The 21913-nt window shown below is 35.6% G+C and overlaps 1 protein-coding gene across 1 annotated transcript in view; it reads left to right on the top strand.

The window, feature by feature from the left end:
- BANK1 (B cell scaffold protein with ankyrin repeats 1) overlaps nt 1–21913 on the top strand; it is a 301567-nt gene that overhangs the window by 131554 nt on the left and 148100 nt on the right. The window contains exon 7 of the mRNA XM_065877749.1: nt 3286–3482. Coding sequence (XP_065733821.1) covers nt 3286–3482 — 197 coding nt within the window. The remainder of the gene's footprint in view (nt 1–3285; nt 3483–21913) is intronic.

The raw sequence follows: 21913 nt of genomic DNA on the forward strand, positions 1-21913 counted from the left end.
ATAGCAAGGGACAGCATGTAATACTCCCCTGGGTCACAGACACATTATTTGATCAGCACTCCTTCTCTGACACTGAGTCTATGCCCATAAGAGAGTATAGCCTCCTCCAGCAAGTTTTTATTTTATAAGATAAATAACTTCCTCATCTTATGCTGTTACAAACATGCTTGTTCCCCACACAGAGCAATCCATTCATATCTCACATTCTCATAATCATCCAATCAAGGCTAAAATATAAAAAGTTTGATTTTATAAAAAGCAGGATACTGAAAAACCCAAACTATTTCTTAGCATAATCATACCTGTATTGATATGAATACCTTTATTCACATATAAATTTCATATGTATAGAATATAATAAGATATGCACATACTGAGTGTATTTAATTTGACATTCTGGAAAAAACAGTGCTAGAAATCACAATCTAATTAGTATTAAAATAATTAATACAGCTCCTATGAATCATTTAATTTTTTGAACTGTTAACTCTGTCATATACTAATTTAAAAAAAAATACCTTAAATTAGAAATTTTCTAGTTATTGGTCATGTTATATTAGCAAGCTGAGCATCTCCTACATAATGAAGATAAGCAGGCAAAATGACCTCATCCAAGAACATGAAAGGTACTGCTGTAGTGATGACACTGGGGCAGGTGTGAAATGGATTCATCATTTTGTAAAGGACCAGCTATTCCGGGGTCAGTCTCTCAGGATGGTAACTACTTTGGAATAACGAAAAGAATGAGTGATCATAAGGTTGGGGCAAAGGGGAGTTAGGGCAAGGATGCTTTAAACTATTTGATGCAGAAGAAGGAGAAGGAAACTAATAATTTATTGAATACCTGTTATGTTTCAGACACCTTTCTGGGCACTTTTTATATGTTGTCATTTAATTATCTCAGTAGCCCTACAAATTTGGATGAGAAAGCTGGGCTCAGATACTGAGTGGCTTGCTGAAACGTCACATAGTGAATATATGGCAAAGCCAACTAACGCTAAGCCCATGCTTTTGTAACTGTCATATTCTGTATTGCCCAAAGGATATAAAGATATGGTAATTTAGAGGAAATTTCACCTCAACAGAAGTAATAATGTCTAATGATCAGTGTTGTCTAATCAAGAAACAGGCTGCTTTAGGAAGTAAAAAACACTCTCTCATTAGAGCTATGCAAGCAGTAACTAGAAGATCATCTTTTATAGACTCTAGGAATGCAATTCTGTTACTGGATAGGAAACTGGAAAAATGTCCTCCAAAACTCTTTCAGGTCTCTAACTTCACAAAGCATTCTAGAAGATTAATGGCTTTTCAGCTACAACTAAAAATGAAATAAAGAAATGGAAATTAAAGGAGCCAGCCTTCGAACCTGTACTCCCTTTTAGTATCAGCAGCATAATCTTAAATCAGCAGAACTTCTTGCTTTTGTGTGCCAGAAAGCATGGTTCAGAGTATCAAAACTGTTAAGAAGTGAGCCCTGGAAAACCATGTCCACTTGGTCCTTTTTATTCTTCCTGGTGTACAAAAATAGAGAGACTTTTAATGAAGTTTATTGTAGTTGTTTCTAATATTATATTACCTTAAACTTGAAGAATTTACTGACAGGGGAAGTTGGTGAGGTTAAAAGGTGAATGTGTTCCTATAATGATTAAACACTTATTTAATGAAAATATATTTTAAGCTGCATTAACAGTGATTTCAAAGTACAACAGAATAACAGTGTGCAAGAACAATGCATATGGCATTTATTGGCAGGTGATGATGTTTTTTGTATATTGTATGGTATGACAAAGAGAAAGATGACCAAGGGCATGTAAAAATCTGACATTATCATGCAAATGTTTTTCTTGATTAACTTTGGTTTGGTTTAATTATAGCAGAAATTATTTTATAATTCATTTAAATGAAAATAAATAGAAAATTATATCTTAATTCCTTTTGGAGAAAATACATTATTTTTATTTTGAAAATTGGTACCTACCTTGAACAGTTTCAGCTTTTATAAGCTCATCTTCATAAAATATTAGATAATTTTTTAGTCACTGCTCACCATATAAGAAGGGACAAGTGCCTTTATCACTGAAATACTATCCTAGATTTACCTACGGCCATTTTAGTTCTAACACATTTTGAAGGATAAAATATTTCCTTACTGTAAGTTCTTAACATGTCCTGAAGGTTTTTGTTTTGTTTTGTTATGTTTCCTGTTAAAACATACAAACTAACAAACTAGATAATTTATTCAGCCCTGAAACACCCAAGTGAATTGAAAACTCCAGGTTTAAATCCCCTCTCTTTTCCTTTTTTTTTTTTTCCTTGGTCTACAAAACAGCAAAGTAAATGAGGCCAGATTCACAGTTTTCCAAAACATTATGAGGTGGCTGTTTTCATTGCTTTAGAATTTTGCTGGAAGACAATTGACTTTTGCTTTGATGGCTTTGTTTCTGTTGCTATAAGTCTTCACACTGCTTGCTTCTAATAATGCCATAGCTATTAAAGTAAGCTGGTGTGTAACTTCTGTAACACAATTTTTCTAGCTAGGTATGAAAGTGTGGAATAATAACAAACCATCACTTATCCTCGTGTGTGTGTGTGTGTGTGTATTTTGGCATTGTGATAGCAGTATACATTCATCGTTTTATAGTTATGCATAATTAATACATGTCTTCTAACTAATAGCTAATGTATAATTAGGAAATTCAAATTCCAGAACATTGATATGAAACCTGTAAAATCCTGATGGAAATTTCCATATTGAAGATTTTTATAAAAGTGCCTATTAGCTGTTGCAGTTACTTTTTGAAAGAAAAATTTCACATAAAAATCTAACATAACTCACACCCCCAGGAATTTCATGTTCATTTCAACTTCAAAGAGAAGCAAACTAGGCATGGCAGTAGAAAATACAGAAAGTTTTATAGATGAATTTATTTGTTATTTAGTGTTTGGTTAATGTTGCAGTACCTTGAAAAAGGAGTTATTACAATGTAATGTTTTTGTTTTGTTTTACATTTAGGAGGTCCATATGCCTTTCTGAATTAAACTTACCCAACACATAAGGGGGAGGCACTAATGCTAGTGAGAATATTAGTTTATATTTGCTTTAAGATGAGAAATAGAAAGAGGGAGAGTCTACATTGCTAAAACCACTGACAGTTTCTTATTTGCAAAATCACACTAAAAGTCTGCTCCACTTCGTGGGAATTACTTTTAGGAGTAGATTGTGTTTGACTTTTTCTTATGTGGTTCGAGATATGATAAAAAATTATCCTATTCTTATGCTTATAGATCCTTATTTCAGAGAACTTCCAACTCTTCTCCACTGTGCTGCGAAATTTGGCCTACAGAACTTGGCTGTTCATTTGCTTCAATGTTCAGGGGCAACTTGGGCATCTAAGGTAAAAAATTTGGAGGGTTCAGATCCCGCACATATTGCTGAAAGGCATGGTCACGAAGAACTCAAGAAAATCTTTGAAGACTTTTCAGTAAGTATTTTTCCATTTTATCTCTAAAACTCTTTTTTATAAAATTAATATGTATGTATGTGTGTGTGGGTGCATGCACATTGCTCTTGAAAATGAGGCTACTCTACAGCTAGTTTTTAGCGTCTGTTGGCCCTGAGTCATTCATTGTCTTAAGCGTTTGGCAAGATTATTCAGCTTGTTTTCATATGCCATAAACCAGCTCTGACTCCACACTCCCACCCCTAAATAGCCCCTTTGAAACTTATCTGGTCTTTCTGGCTTCTAAATAGCCTGTTCGGTATTGGAAAGGAGATGTTACCAAGGAAATGAAAACCTATTACTTTTCGTCTTTTGTTCGAAAGTCTAAGTAGGCGCTGTTAGGCACGTAAAATGAGATAAATATTTACTAGGTTAAAGGAGTATATTTTGATAATTATTCAAAAAGTCTACCCAGTAAAAAGCTAACCCATGTTGTTTAACTTTGTTTCTGATATGTGCTTGATTCCCTTTCTCTCTCTGTTAAGTCCCAGTTCTTTATTGTGTGTGTTGAAACTCCAAATTTCAGAACACCCTTTGAAGGATATTAGTTCTGTAAGACTGCAACCAAGGGACGATTGAAGGAGGGGATACTACCTTAGTACATAAAACACACTTTGTGTTTCCTTAATCAACCTGAGAAAAGCAATTATTTTCTGTTTGTAACAAAGGTATGCACATTTTGCTCGAGAAAGTGAATTATACTTCTGATGGCTCTTAGGAAAATATAATAGGCAGTTATTGTGTTGGTGAATATATTGTCAGAATTTGTCTTTGGATTCTCAGAAGATAATTTTATTGCCAAAGAACAGTTAATATAGAACATTGAAATGCTTCTGGTCATTTTAGCATATATTCTGATTATTAGGTTAAGTAAATGTAATATTGGACTTCCAAAAACCATCAGTATTTCTGATTTCCAGAGAGTAAAATGACAACCAATCTAACTTTTTTCTCCACTTTTAAGAAATAGCAAATAGTTATCAGAAGAGCATGGGTATCATCCACCATCTGGAACTACTTGTATTTAAAATACAAGTATTTATTTCATTTACAATAAATACAGAAATTAAGTTTTGTAATAAAATTAATAAACTACTTTTTATATTCTATGTCCTTCAAATGAGGAATAAGCATAATTTTTATTCATGGAAAGGTTTTAGATAGTGATTGTCATATATCCGATGGATGTGTTCATTTTAGTTATTATCCACTGTACATAGTCATTGACCAGTGCAACATGGCACCTATCTCAGTTAAGTCAGTGAATCAATTCAGCCTTGTAAATTGGCCCACAATAGTCCTATTATTCCTACATCCTGGGTACGCAATTCTCTACAACCTTATTCTCAAATTTTTAACCACTGGTGGACGGAAGTTAAAATTTCCCCTAGAAGTCTTCAACATCCAGGGTTACTTTCCAAGATGATCCCTGATTTTCAAAGAGTGACGTTTCCACTTATGGTTCTCCAGTGAGGACTCAGCTTTTAACAGATGCAGCCCCATGCAAAACTGCACATACTTCATAAATAACATAGTACTAAATAATAATGACAGTAGATACAAAAGCAACTATGAGGGTAGGATTTGATGGATGTGGGAAATGATTTTTTTTCTCTGGGTATTTATACCTTTACTCCTGCAATAATAGCATTGATACCAGTAGATTGGTATCACTGTCTTTAGGTGACTATTTATTCTTTCATAGTGGTTGCATTCTAATTTTGCAGTTATACTTGATAATTATTCTATGAAATTTGTTAAATTATTTCATGTATTCTGTCTCGTTGTGAGCTGTTACATTTTGCCAGCATATCTATAGTAGACATTGACATAGGTAGGACAGATCAATTATTTTGCAGATGTTCTGCTGTCACGAAGGAAGTGACTATGGAAGTGTGTCAGATGAACACATGTTGAGACTTTATACTATAAATTATAGTAGCTATGTCTTTTTAAAATTATATCTAAACTTAATAGAGAAAAAGGTGCGATCTATTTGCATTGCTGAAATACTTTATTGTTTGTTTCATAACATTTACATAGCTTTAATGTTATAACCACATTCTGATAAATCTCAGATTTGTCACATATGCATTCAAATTTTCCATGAATTATTTTTCAGAATTGTTGAAAGGAATAGATATTCTTTCAGTTTGCAGTTTATAATCCACCAATTGACCATACTCTGTACTGAAGAAATATATATTTTTTTAAATTTAAACATACCCCGCAACTGATTTACTGATTTCTTCAATTCTTCCTAATCCTCCATCAGTGAAACAGTGTTCATTTTAGAATCTCACAGGGAGTTACAACACAGTAAGTTTGGTCATTGCTGAATAAAATGGGTAGGTAGAAGGAAAAAGTCGCTCATGACTTTTTAAAATAAAGATAAAAAGAGAATCATTAGCAAGCATTCATAAACGAACAAGTGCCATCCATCTCTTAGTGTTAGCTAGATGAATAAGGAGGAAGAAGGAGGAGCCTCAAATCACATTCTTGATGTTTCTTCGTGGCGTTTTTTACTTTGAAAGGTTAATAATTTATGTACAATCTATGAATAGAGACTTTTGATTATGAATGGGTAGCTTTCATGTTTTGATAGTTATCAAATTAACAACTACACTTGTTTCATGTTTTCAGTACTATTATAGATAATAATACGATACATTTCTATAACCCATAAAGTCTTTCAAATAAACTACTCAGTTTTCAGTTTCTGACAATGCCTTCTAGAAGAATTAATATGAAAGGCGGATGGACAAAAAGCCACAGGATTGGTGTTTAATTCCACAGTTGAGTGTGAACCACAGTTTGCTTCATAGAATTCTTGAGGAAATCTCAGACTATTTCAAATAACAAGTAGCAATACTGACAACTCATTCAGTCCTCTAAAAACTTAACCTTTTAAGTCAGAAATACCTGAGAATTTGAAACTAAAGTGGAACTTGGCCACAGATTACAAGATACTTTGTGATTTAAGATAAAGTGTACAGCCAAAATTAGAATGTGCTTTAAGCAAAATAATACGTGATATTTCTTTGTGTTATCTTGAGTATGTCACCCCATTTACCTCCATCAGTTTTAAACACTTCAGAAAATGATTAGATCACATGTAAGTAGACAGGGAAATACATCCTCCTCTGTGGGCCGGCTCTGGAATTGGAGAACCAACAGGTGATTACTAGGAACCACTTAATTAACCACGAATTACTAGTATCCACTTAATATCTTTTCTCTTCCACCACAGTGTTCACTTGTATAGTTTGGTGTGTATATTAGTAAGATCTTAATCATACATAATCTTCATGAAAATTTCAGAAATAGTCACTTTGTCTCGCTGACTTTTCAGGAGGACTCCTCACTGGGAATGTTTCTGTTGCTCACGTCTGTGATGGGATTCTTGTGACAGCCTGCTCTCATTGACTTAGCCTGACACTGCTGTTTGTCCCTGTGGACCGTGGGCTAGCGTGTGTGTGCGCCCACGCGCACCAGAGGGAGACAGAGAGCACGAGATTGATTCTGTCGCCCTCTAGTGTCTGCCTGATAGACAGTGACCCTGATCTTTTTCAAACGGTCAAGGGTTTGGAATGACAGTACAGAAGAGGTAGATGCTGAAGCACCTGGAGTATCCCTAATATAGAGCAAAGGCTGACTGATTGGTGTAGGAACCCATTACTCGGAAGTTAGGCTTTATGCTTCGGGCAGTGAACATTCACCTTTCTTAGCCCATTATTTCTCTCAGTCTTGGCTTTGCTCATTTGGTGCTTTCTCTAGAGCAGCGGTCCCCCACCTTTTTGGCCCCAGGGACTGGTTTCGAAGGCAGTTTTTCCATGGACGGGGTGCGGGGGAGGGAGGAGGGACGGCGGAAGGTTCAGGCAGTAATGTGAGCGATGGGGTGCGGCAGACGAAGCTTCACTGGCTCTCCTGCGCCGCTCGCCTCCTGCTGTGCGGCCCGGCTCCTAACAGGCCTGGACTGGTATCGGTCCACAGCCCGGGGGTTGGGGAGCCCTGCTCTAGTGGAGTATTCCATTTAATTTAGTAAATATTAGTATATGCTAATTCCCTCTAAATGGCAGCGTACCCTGCTTTGCTTATGTCGTTTTTCTTTCTGGTAAGTCTAGAAGCTAATGATGAGTAATGGGCTCCCCTCCCCTCCCACCATCAGGTGCCCACGAGGTGCTCAGCATGTGTTTACTCATTGATGGGACAGAAGGCAAGTGTCAGATTTAAGGACTTGTTTGATCTCACTTACCCAGTAATATCCTTAACCGGATCCCATGTTTTAAAAAATATATGTTGCTCATATTCTTTCTATATTCAGGATATTTTTTAAGTTTAGGTTTAGTATCTTCATAGACAAATAACACAACTGCTCTCTTCAGCATTTATTTTTAATACGCCAGCCTACAATGAAGTTTAGAATTCCAGCCTTTGTTCAATACTGATGTTCTGTTAGAACTGAAGAAACTGGAACAAGTCACATAACTGCGCTTGAGGGCATGCATTACAAATTCATGTCTCAGTTATGCTTTTGGAGCTACTTAGCAGTCTCTTTCTAAAATCCCATTAAATGCACCATAGTGGTGCATTACAGAAGTTTATTCTTCCCCAAGTCCTCAAACTCAGTTTTGATGCTCTAACCCTGCAGCTGTAAACATCCTGTTAAAACTCCCTCAACTCCTTCCTCTTATCTGTCAAATTTTTATTTTTCCTCTAGTCATGAGGTCTTGGGATTCAGCCACGTTGGATTTGAATCCTGACTTCATCAAATACCACATTTGCATCCTTGAGCAACCTCTTTGTTTTCTCTCAGCTTCAGTTTCTTTATTTGCAAATAGGAAAAGTAATTCCTTACAGGATGTTTTTAGGACTTGATGACATAATATGAAAACATTAAAAGTATAGTAGATCCATAATAAATGATATTGCATTCACCTTATTTTCCTTTGATTTATTGTTATTCATATCAACTTGAGACCTCACCATCAATCATATTCCTCTCTTTCTCCTGCATCATTAATCTCTCCCATTATACTGACTCTTCCCTGAACAAGCATGTTCAGATACACACACATGCACACACACACGCTCCCAACAACCCTGCCTTCTCTTTGATCTCTTTTTCAGTACCAGAACTAACTGAAAGAATGACTTTTCGTTTCACTCATTTCTTTCCTCCTAACAATCTAAGCTTCGCATTCAGCCCACTACTGAAGCTGCTCTGTCAAAGACCATTAATAAGCTACCGTAGATCAGACCCATTGGATTCCTCTCAGATGTTCTTTGGCTCAAGCTTTGGCACTGGATTGCCTGACCCTGTCCTCTTCCTAAATCTCCACTCACCCTTTGTGACTTCCTTCTCTTACCCCATCAGTTAAGGTTCTTTCTACATAGTCTTCTCTGGTGATTGACAGCTAAATCATTGTCTTTAACCTGGACCTTCCTCCTGACTTAAAGTTCCAGTTTTAGTTGCAAGCTGAATGTGTCCACGTGGATATGTTACAGGCCTCTAGAGCTCAACAGACCCAAATGATCTTTTTCTTTTCTCCTGGCTAATGGCATAATTATCTGCAATATTTACTTGGCCAAAATTTGAAAGTCATTTTCAACTCCTGATTAGATAGCCACAAATGCATATACTATTTCCCATTTTTCAGGTGAGGAAACAGATTTATAAAGTACCTTGCCCAAAGTCACCCTGCTAAAAATATGTCTGGCTTAACCCCGAATCCATTCTCATAGCCTCCCTCTCCCTCATACAACCCTGATCCACACCATCCATTCAGTTACCATATCTTAACAGTTGTACTTACACATCATCTATCACATCTGTTCCCTCTTTTTCCTTCTCTCTGTGGCTCCCTTGGTTTGTACCTTCATTATCTCTCTTCTGGTCGACTGCGCTAAAAAGCCCCCTAGGAGGTCTTTCCTTCCCAGTCTTTTTGGCCTCAAACCATCCCATATCAGGCTGCATACTGAGGACCCACCACAGCATGGCCCAGCTTACTATTTTAGCCTCATCCTTAATTGTACAACTCAGCTGCCAAAGTCCATTTGTCCTTCCTTCATTTCATTATTTCAAGCTATTCCCTTTACCTAGAAGTCCCTTCCTCCTTAATCAAATATCCTGAGCTCTTAACCATGCCCAAATCTCAGCTCAAACTCCACCTATTCCAGGAGACTTTCATAGAAAGAGGCTGTAGGTGTGTACTTCCACTGTCTAACTTTAATCTCCTTCACAAATTTTAGCCTAATCTAGGAACATTATGTGCTAGATTCTGAGAGCCACGTGTCTTGAGATAGGTGGCTCTGGAGCCACCTGAGTCTAAATACTGACTCTGCTACTTTCCAGCCATGCACCCTGAGTAAATCACTTAATCTCTCCTTGCTTCAGTTTCCTTATCTCTAAAATGGGGATGAACACCTTTTTTGGCACCATTGTTATGATAAATAAATAAAAATACGTGTAAAACATGTACAAGAATACCTGACAAGTAATAAGCACTCTAAAAGTTATATGGAATTATGTATTGTTCTCCTGTTATTCTGTTTCTAAGGACCCATTCTTTTGTGGGACTTTTTATAGTTTAAAGTATTAATAAGTACTGGTGAACGGTTATTTATTTTTATTTACTTGTTTGTTTTGCACGTCTGTCTCTCCAATAGATTATGAATTCCATGAGGGCAAGGACAGTTTTATCTCTTTTACCACAGTTTCCCTAATATCTAACACAATTTTTGGCCAACACTATGAGTTCACTACATAAGTGTTGAATGAATCAGTTAATCAATCAGTGTTGACTACATTAACTTTCCAGTTCCTGGAGGCAAGTGTCATGCTCTGTTTATTCCATATTCCCCACAGCATCTAATATAGTGTCTTCCAGGTTGTAGATAATAAATGTTTATTGAATAATAACAATAGTAAAGGCTCTAACCCTAAGGAGAATTTTTGTGTTTTGTTTGTTTTTTTGTTTTGCTGTACGTGGGCTTCTCACTGTTGTGGCCTCTCCCGTTGCGGAGCACAGGCTCCGGACGCGCAGGCTCAGCGGCCATGGTTCCTGGGCCCAGCCGCTCCGCGGCATGCGGGATCCTCCCGGACCGGGGCATGAACCCGTGTCCCCTGCATCGGCAGGTGGACTCCCAACCACTGTGCCACCAGGGAAGCCCCCTAGGGAGAATAGGGAGAATTTTTTTAAGTGTTATTTGGATAAATTTATCCAAGATGAGAAATAAATATTTTCTTGTAGTTCTTTAAGACAAGTGACTATGGGGGAAAAAATTCGGATAGAAGAAAAATAAACCCCCCCCCAAAAAAATTATTGTAGCTTCCAGGAACTTACCATTAGTGAAAGAGACATTTACAGCTGTTCATTATCACAGTACAAGTGGTTTTGATCTTGGCAAATATTCCAGTGTTGTAGTGTTAAAACCCACACTTAATCTTCTTGAATCTCTCTTCAAATCCTACACAAACAACTTTTGTCCTTTAAGAACTAGATTCAGGCCAATGCAATACATTAAAACATTATCCACCACATTTATCATTTATCTAAACATCTAGAGGTATTTTGTGATTTTATTTCTATATTGTTCTTACTAAAATTTATTTTCTTAGGAATAGAATATCTAGATATTCCAGTTTTCTAATTTGTAAAATATCTGTCCTAGCAACAGTAGGCATTTACCTGGCAAGGACCACTGGATAAATTATGTGATTGTTATTTTATTGTAAATGAAAAGAGAGGGAAAGAGATCATATGCTTCTCTTGTGAATATGAGAGAAGTAAGCAGTTTCATTTTATATTTGTTATTGTCAGTTTAGTAAGGTATGTAGTTAATGAACAATTACTAAGCCTGAGGATACTGTTCATTGCATTTGTTGACCAGTAGCATAATTATTGTGAATGACTTTAATGAATGCTTTTTGAATATGGAATTATAAATACCATTGGTTTGGGGGAAGTCTTAAAGAACATTCACATGAGAATACACAACTATGAAAATACACAAGATCAGAATGGAGGTCGTTTTGACTTTTCTTGATTGTGAACATTTGCCATGAAATTACGAATTGGCTGTTCATATTAAGTGTACTGATTTAAGATGCATGATATTAGTGGCCTTGTTCCTATAACATAACCTGAAATGTGTCTTAAGTTCATTCAGTGCAAGCTCATTCTTTTTGTTCCGTATAGATCTGACTCAAGAAAGGAAGGGAAAGAAGAGAAAACAAGCTAGCCTTTATTGAGTACTTCTGTGTCAAGCATTATGCTTGGTGCTTCCACATTAGATCAGTATACTAATCTGTGTGAATTAGACATTTTTACTCCCATTTTACAGATCAGGAAATTAAGCTAAGACTGTTGATTGGGGATGTGCACTAATCTGGCAGAGCTGTATTTCTCATCTAAGCCCAACTAAGTTCCACTTAATGATTTTTTAAACTACTGCTAACTAAGTTCCATTTAATGATTTTTTAAACTACTGCTTATCTCTTTCTTCCTTAAAATCAAATACTACCAATGTATTATCTTTTATTTTTCATCTTTAGTATTTATATTCTGGTTAATACACAAGTAGACGGATGACTCTGTTGAACTTTATATGAAAAAAGAAAAATGATGGTAAGCATTGGAGCCTAGGAACCAAAGAGCAGAGAAAACTGTCCCTATGGGACAGGGATTAAATTCAATTGGGAAGTTATTTAAATTGTGGTTTTAAACGTTTTTGTTTAACTACTTTGATTTTTAAAAGTGACTTTTTTAAACAAATATTAAGACTTTTTCCTTCAAAGCAATTATGTAAGAAGTAAATTGATACTTATCCTGTATTACAGTGTATTGTATTTAAGTGAAAACAATGTCTAATGGAGCAGCGTGTAGGCATTTCTGGTTGGAGTTAGAAGACTTGTCTGGAAAGAAGCAATTATGGGATTTGTAGGGAAACACACAAATTCAACTCCCGATTATAATTACGTTTTCATTTAACAGGAAAAGGATATTGCTTTGTAAAAGGAAAAATTGTGCAATAATCTCACTCCCTAAATCATGAATGCTTAAGGCTGAAGCCCCTTGGTGGCAGGGTGCTCAATGAGCAAAGTACCTCAGGCAAAAGAAAGTCTCACTGGTGCTGAAATTGCTCGTGACAAATAAAGTGATAGCTAGTGTCCCAGAACATGATGAAATAGATGAACATAAAAATGTCCAAAACATCTTCATAAATATTAAAAGACCCTGAAATGGCAGGATGGTAATTGGAACAGTTGAAATCACATGGAATTTTTCCTAAGAAGATAAATCATGAACAGAATTTTAAATAAGGAGCATTTAATGGAGAAACATGAAGGATGCATCTGGGTGAAAGGAATGGAATGTACAATTGTGGGGAGAAGGCAGAGCACATGTAACCTCTGAGTTCTTGGACCAGAAAACAGTCATTTTATGTGATTTTTTTCATGGAATACACATTCTCCTTTGCCTTGTGTACAGTAATGACCTAGGTAGGACCATAGATCTATTTTTTTAAAAAAACTTTAACATTTAATATGGGATTTTAATAAAATATATAGTAAGGAATCCTGTTTTTAGAGCCTAAAAGAGCTTATACACACATTCATGGTAGGTATTTAAAAATCCAGACAATAGGTTTTCTGTTTTTTGGGTTTTTTTTTTTTTACTAAAAATAAAAGTGAAAAATGCAGTGAAATAAATCAAGATATTTTTCATTCCTTTAGTCTGCTCTTTTTGTGGAAAGATTTTCTTTTCTAAATGTTTGTCATTATTCATCACTTCAAGGGAGAGAAAAAATAACACAGAATAGGAAGAAAAAAAAAGATTGCAATTTAGTGGTACTTTGATTTGATCAGACTATCATAAAATAAAGCACCTTGTGAGACATACAGACACACACTCCAACTGAGAGAGAGAAACAGCAGTTTCCATTTAAAGGAATTATTAAGAGAATTCCCTGGCGGTCCAGTGGTTAGGACTCGGTGCTTTCACTGCCAGGGCCTGGGTTCAATCCCTGTGGTCTGGTCGGGGAGCTAAGATCCCACAAGCCACAAGGTGTGGCCAAAAAAAAAAAAAAAAAGGAAATTATCATTATCGTCCAAATTATTATTGGTAATAATAAAAGTAAAAATTTTGAAAATAGATTTGTTGAATTTTATAACTTGTATCTAGTAGCAATCAAGGTAACTGAACATCTGCTAAAGATCTATTTTGTTTCTCCTACCATATGTTATATGTATATTTCTAAGAATTTAATGTGGTACTTATTCTTTATTCAGTTCTTATTCTTTATTTATATATTCAACTTCAATATATGAACAAGTTGTTGATATTTTAAGAACAAAATATGTGACTATACATCCATTTTAATTTCTGAGAAATGACAGATTTGTTTTCCTTTCTTAAAATGATTAGATTATGAATGCCACATAAATCAACATCCACATTTTTAAGCTTTCACTAGATCAGAAATTTCTTTTTAGTGGATCACTTATCTATGCCAAGCTGAGATTTTACTTTATAGACTTCAACCTGATTATACAGAGATCCTGTCCACTGTTTTATAAATCTGTCTGGGCATGCAATCTGAAAAAGAATACAGAAGACAAAATTCCATGATAAGTATTTAAAACTCAATACCTACTTTGTTTTATGTAGCATTCATAAACCAACAGTAATACAGAAATAAATAAATTTTATATTTGATATCTTCCAATGAGAAAATGCATCTATTTACATTTTCCTTTTAATTTAAAAATAACACATGGTTATTTTAGAATATTTGGAAACTAAAGAGAAATATAGAGGTTATTTATAATTCCACTTTCTAGAAATAACCACTTTAAACATGCGTTTCCTTACATTCATGTTTGGAAATTTAAATAAATTTAAATGACTCAAAACCCATTATTTAGCTAAAAGGTTCTCATATTCTAATTACCCCTAGAACTTTTAGAGTAAGAGATTTATGTCTTTCCTAATAGTGCATAACTCCATGCTCTGGCTTCTTTTTTATACTTCCACGTTCTGGGTGTAGCATCCTCTTCCAGTTCTTCCAGTTCTCCCAGATCCCAGACAATGTTGACCTTTTCCCTAGATTCCCACACAAACACCATTCACAGAGACTTCTGTGTCAATAGCAAATTTTAGTGAAGGTTTAGAGGCATGGAGGGAGCTTCTCTGTAGCAATGGCACTAATCTTGACCTATAATAATTAGCCTTTTTGCCTCCAAATACTGCCCCACACAGGCCTTACTTCTCTGCTTTTGCAGACTCTCAGGAGTTTAGTCATCTTCTTTCATTCTTGTCCATTTAGGTCTTTAAAATATCACTTTCCTTCTTCAAACAATTTATCAAGGAACTCGAAGAAAGTCCTCTTTATCCTCAAGAAGAATCCTGGTGTCAGCTGTTAGGAGGCATATATTTGCTCCATTTTATTCTTACAAATTTGTTGTATTGCAAAAACGTTTTATGTCCTGCTGTTTTAATTTAAAATTATATTCAACTCCTTTATTTATTATTATATACTTCTTGTAAACATGATAGCCTAGTTTTTAGTAGAAATATAATATGAGATGAATCCTTTTAGGGATAAACCCAAGAGGTTACTGCTTGCAGTTTACCTTCACTTGCTCAAAATGTTCATCAGAGAAGAATCCATCAAAACTCCAACATCTGTGCCAAAAAGTAGGCATGGCCCTACCTGAAATGTGTAAGAGGTTTTGAACAAGTTAGAAACCCCAAATGCTGCTCATCAGGTGCAAAATAACAAATTTTGATACATCAGGGCCACAGCACCAAGCACAGCCCCAAGACTGGCTCTGAGTGCTGAGCCTATGCATGTGGGAAGTGGCTGAATTTCCCTCCCTAAGGACAGAAAAATCACTACATCCAAGTGGAGCAGCTTTGCTTTGGACCTCGTAGAATTCTGACTTTAGGACTAGAAGCAGATTTCCTTGATAAAAATTTGCTACCCTAGTTTGGATTTAATACCCTTCTTATAAGACTGATATTTACTTCTAGGGAGTAATCCGTGACTGATTTGAGGAAAGGAAAGAGAAATCATGCCATTTAAGAGCACTTAGCAGTCATATTTATTTAATCACACATTGTGCTGCTCTGATAGCGTTTGAGCCTAGACAAGCATCACCATAAAGAGAAGAGAGATTTTATCTAATACTTGATATTGATTCAATATGAAAATTGATTCAAAAGTGAAAAATCCAGTCTATCGGTGAGTTGATTGATATGCATGATACCAAAGTTTACTAGTTACTCATTAAAATTTTGTATAAGTGCCTTAGGTTTTAGAAATTGAAATTACACAAGAACAGAAATGCTCATCGTTTTGATTTTAGCATTTGCCAGAAACATGCCCATGAAACTCTTAAAATCACATGAAACATGTATGGGGAAAAAAGAAAAGGAATAGAGAGGCAGGTGAGAGAAAGAGACAGACATCTGTAGATCAGAAGAAATGGGTAAGGCAGCTGTCTGTGGTATTTCTACCTACTCTGTTACTCTGAGAAAATACTTGACTTTTAATTAGTATTTTTTTACACGTTTTTCAGGAAAGACATTTCTCCTGGCCACTAAGCCCAGTGTATGTCACTGCTTAAAATAGACTTTCCCTGAAATGGTGTTAGTTTGGCTTAACAGAGTCAAGCAAAACTCCCATTTGTAATTCTCAGTAAGAACTATTTACAGATGTCCCAGCTGCTGTTTTTTCACTGTGTTGCTACATAATAAATGATTCATATTTTCATAAATTCCTAGAAAAGCTAACAGTATCTGTATACTTTATATACACAAAGGTTATAACCCTAAAAAAAGTTTTCTCGAGTTTTTATCCCTTATTCTGCTTCCCATACAGAAAGAGACAGAATCACACGGGTCGTGACCATACCCAGATAGTCTCCATGGCAATCTGATTTTGGGGCGGGGGGTGGGAAATTGGGGCAGGCACCCTGGGGAAAGCAAGATGAGTAAAGTATGTGAATAGTCTTTGAGTGTTTTTTTTCCAACACAAACAAGTTATTGCATTATCAGTTTGTGTTATCCCAAATGAAATGAGCTCTCATTAAACTCCAAGAAAGCAAAGATTTTGTAACACAAATATAGTACACGTTTTATGTTTCCAACTTTTTGAAAAGGCACAATGTATTATTTCCATGATTTGGGTTTTCTACATCAGATATGCCATATTTTCTTTAAAAAAGTGTATACACACTTTTCTCAGAATATCAAAGTTTTCATCCTCCTTATTCCAAGGTCTGTTTTGTCTCCTCTGTTTCATAATTGTGAAATAAATTTTTTGCTTCAGTTGCATAATCAGTATTTATTAAAATGTTTTATTGTTTAAAAAGTTTTTTCAGAATTAATGATTCTTTTGATAAACACTAAATGGCACTTTGTCCTAGCAACAGCTGAACCCTGAGAAGTCACACCTCATCATCCCAGGCAGAGAATATCTTACCCTTTTGAGATGTCATAGTACCATTCCTGAATGAGATTGATCTTGCAATATTTGGTTTGAATATCTACATACCCTCATTTTTGGGAAAGTATTCTTTATATCCACTGTAAGCCCCCCCCAGTCTACAGTTTAAGCCCAGTTCCCATTGTCCTAATGTCATACTTTATGGAAAACAGCTGGGTGGCAAATTCAGCCACAGCAAATGCACATTTTGGAAGAACTTATAATATCTCTTCTCTCATCTTCATTGTTCCAAATAACATAACTGCTTAGAATCAGTCATGGTCTATGAGAACAAACAACAATATTATTTTGATTACCTATTGACTTAGTACATAGTGATTTTAATGCTTATTAAGTTAAAAGTAATTGAATACCCACAGGTAACAAGGCAATCCATGAAAGTAGTAGAGGGAAGCAGTATATATGTGCCTACAGTTCTTCTCGAAGAAGGATAATTAATATGTCATTAAAATTTTTTTTCAAGGTTGAAACAATATCTCATTCTGAACAGATAATTCATTATCTTTAAAGTATTTGCTTCAGACACTGGTGGTCTTCAGTATCCTACCAAGGGTCACACTCCTGCATGTGTTGGCTAAAAGGTCTTTAAAGTCCCGTGGAGCCCTATGTTTTTATAATCCTTAGACTTCCAATTTCTTAGAAACCTTCTGAACTTAAGTTCTTTTGTTTTTCTCTGGCTTCTTTCAAACCAATTAGCTTGTGTAGAACAGAGTAATCTAGAGCTGTCACTTGTATGCCTGCTGGTCAAAAGGAAATGCAATTTCATTGAGGACAAAATTAATCATAAATGTTAATTAGAACAATCAGTATTGACGTTGTAGCTTTAGAGAGTGGACCTCATGAAATAAACACAATGGCATTGTGCTTTCAGAATAAAAGTATGCAAAGGCAAATTAATTAAAATTTCATTGGAAAAATATCCCTTGGAATTTCTTCTCTGTTAATTGGCTTGAATTTCATTCATTCTTGATGTTTGAGGATAGAAAAGGGTGTTTAATATAATTCAATGTAGAATGGGTATGTACTTTTCTACTGGTATCATGGCATGGTTTCTACTTTATATAAAGATCTTTCCGAGGTCAGATTACTTATGAGAAAATTGCACAACTAAATATATAAATATTTTTAAAGGAATATTCAATAAATATCATAGCTCTGAACCAAGCTATATGATTTCTTCTTCATCTCTCCTATGTAGCAACACCTTCCTTGTGATATATATGGATGTGAGAAATTAAAGATTATGTCTGACTTATTTTTTCTCCAAAAATATACTATAAAAGGAAAATAGGTGGTACCAGATGAAAGCTAAATTTTTGGATTTGTTTTTTAAGTAAATTAATCAGCTCTCACCTGAGCCCAAAAATCAATAGTCTCTCCAATTTTAGTTTGGCAAGTCAATGTATTGATTGATTTAACAAATATTTGAGTACCTATTAGATTCCAGGTATTGTTCTAAACACAAGGATTTCAAAATGAACTAAAACTCCTGCCATCATGGAATTCTAATGGGAAAAAAGACAGATTATAAGCAAATACAATTTAAAATTTAAGACATATAATGTATCAGATGGCCATTACTGTTGAAGGCTAAGAAGAAATAAGAAAGACCACCTAGTATAGGGTGGTGTTTGGGAGGAGTTGGGGAGAGGGCAATTTTGAAATGAGTAGTCAGAGGAGTCCTCACTGAGAAGGCAGCCTTTGATAACAACCTGAAAACCATGAAAGCCATGCAGGTATCTGGGAGAAAACTGTCCCAGCAAGAGAAAAGAGCACGACAAATGCAAAAGCCCTGAGGTGGATGTATCTGACATGTCCAGAACAGAGCAAGTTGGCCAATGTTCCTGAAGCAGAGTGAATGAGAGAGAAAGAGAATAGTTGGGGTCAGAAAGGTGACAGAAGTGTAGGGCCTTACAGACAATGTTGAGGATCTTGGAGAAAGAAAGCCATCAGAGAATTCTGAAGAGAGATGTGTTCTCATTTGACACTTTGGCTGCTGTTTTGACAACAGACTGTAGAGGGCAAGGGCAGGACGGATGAGACCTGATTGGAGACTATTCCAGTATTCCAGAGAATAGATGATGAAATGATAATAGCTTAGACTAGGATGACAGTGGCGGAGATGGTGCGAAGTGGTCGATTTGAAATATACTGGTGTTTTATAGGAGAGCCAACAGATCTACTGATTCTTTGGCAGTGGGGTGTAAAAGAAATTGAGTAGTTACTGACATCTCCAAGGATTTTGGTAGAAGCAATAAATTGCTATTGTATTAAGATGAGGAAGATTGTGTGCAAAGCTGGTTTGCTGGGGAAGATTGGTAGTTTGGTTTGGGGCATAATAAATTTAAAATGCCTATAGATATTCCAAAGTTTAGACGTTAAGGTGCTAGGAGACACCAGCAGAAAAGACCAAGAATGAGCAGCCTTTGAGATGGGAAGAGACATCAGGAAATCTACTGTCCTGAAATTCAAGTGAAAAAATAACTTGACAGAGGAGACAGTAGTCACCTGGGTCACATGCTACTGATGGGTCAACTAAGATAAGGACAGAGAATCAGCCTTTGTATTTAGCAGTGTACCTGTCAAGAGCAGTTTGTGTGAAGTGCATTGAGGGAGGGGGCGTGAGAGGTTTGGGAGAGGTGGGAAAGCCTTAACATTGACCCTTAGAGGCTCAAGTGAGGAAAGAAGGAGTGGAATCAGGGACTAACGAGGATAGAACAATTCTTTGGGGTGTAAAGATAAAGCACAGAAAAGATACTGTAGCTAGTAGGGAACATGGGGTCAATAGAGGTCTTTGTGTTTCGAAAAATCAGAGTGTTTTCATCTGTCAGACATTAATATCCACTCACATTGACAAATCTTATACTCAAATCCTTGATTTGAGCCTATGGTTGAGACTTCAGCCTAAGCAAGCACATTTCTCCGTTTATTAGTGTTTAATTTGCTTTTCTCAGGACTGCCGAGGCCACTTATTGAAATCTGGCTCTCACTAAAACATCAGTAAGCCAATTAATCCATTTCCTTAATGAGAACTCTCTATTACAAAATGGGTAACTGCATAGATTTCTATTGAATCTATCAATCTTGCATTTGGTGGGGAGAATGCCAATTATCTAAGCAATCTGGTTCATTACTGCAGTATTGGACTGTGTTGCTGAACAAGCCTGCAGCTCAATTACAATAGCACTGCGGGGTGGAAGGCTTGGAGTTGATTATTTGTTGAGGACCTATTATATAATAGGTTGGGCTGGAAACTTTGTGCACATTCCCTCGTTCCTCATTTACCACTAGTCTCTGAGGAACTGCTATTTATTTTACATTTTGGGAAACTGAGACTCACAAGTTGGAAAGTTAGTCAACTCCGGGGCCAGAATTTTCATCCAATGGCCCTGAGAAAAGATGTCTAGCTGTAAAAATGATAAGAACCTACTAACTTCAGGGTCCCACTGTATGAATTCTGTAATGATTAAAATGATTCTTTCCAAGTTTAGCATAGCCTTTGAGTGGATCAGCACAAAGGGAGGCAGGGTGACCTAAATTTAATAATAAATACTCAGAGAGTGAGTCAGGTTCTCACCTCCCATCTTCTTAGACGTTCTTTCCTTGACATTCCAACCTTATGTCTAGACCATGCTCCTAAATAGAATGTCAACCTCATCCTTATATTATTATCATCATAATCATCCCCAGTTATTTACTGAGCACTCATTCTGTATCTAATGTGATAGGATTGTTAGAGAGGGAAGGAGAAAAGAGAAAACTTTGTACTTTTATTTCTCTCTGAAATCTACTTCATCAAATATCAGAATGTTGTAAGGTTCAAAATATATATATGAATGGTCTTTGGAATTTGTAAAGCTTTAGCGATGTTTTTCATTTTACTGTATTATGATCATTTTTAAATTTCCCCATGAATATATTTTAATATTTCAATCACTTTGTGAGAGAATTATTTTAACACTTAGTCTTTTCTAACTAAAAAAATACATATATGCACATGAATATTCCATATTTTGAATTTTTTTCTTTCCTGGTTAAGATATAGCTCCTGAAGTAAAAATAGAAAATAATATTCATCAAATTTCTTCTTAAACAGGTTAAATTGTAATATCCCCTCAGACATAATAAAATGAATATGTTTATTATGTTTTATTTTAATCTGTCTCTTACTTATTAAGTCAATAGAGGTCTTCCATTCCCAGAACAATTTAAGTGACAATAATTTGAGTAATGGCAATTGACATTTAGCAACATTTAACTACCATTAAAAGCCCTTCTTCTTGCTTAAAAGCTAGTTGGTTGTGGAGAGATAGTAAATGAATAAATAAACGATGTAATTTCAGAAAGTGATAATGCTGTGAATACTTTTAATTAAGGAATAAAATTCAATTGAACTCCAGTTATAAAAAAGAATGGAAATTTGTTAAACCATGCTCAGTATCATGTTATAAATGTAAACCTCCACTTACTATTAGGTTTCATGGCATCTTTGTAACAAAATCATTTATTAGTATGACTAATATATTAATAAATGCAAGCCTAGAATCCATTTCCTTTATCACACTATTTGATGAGAGTATAGCAGAGTTTATAATTACCTATGAATGTATGTGGATATTTGTTTAATATCTCTCCCACCAAAGCGTATGTTCCACAGAAGTAGATGTTTGTTCACCATTGTATCTGCCATGCCCAGTACAGTGATGGTCTCAGGGCAGAAGCTGTCTCTCTCTCATACACACACATATGTACATATATGTACATTATATATATGTTGCATAAAAGAATGAATTCTTTCTACAGATATTAAGTGTGTACTGTGTGTTGGATATTGTTACATTTATAGTAATATAAGACCGACAAATCATTCCTCTCATGAACTCCCATTTAAATAGGGA

Source organism: Phocoena phocoena, chromosome 5 (assembly GCF_963924675.1).
Source record: "Phocoena phocoena chromosome 5, mPhoPho1.1, whole genome shotgun sequence".
NCBI lineage: Eukaryota > Metazoa > Chordata > Mammalia > Artiodactyla > Phocoenidae > Phocoena > Phocoena phocoena.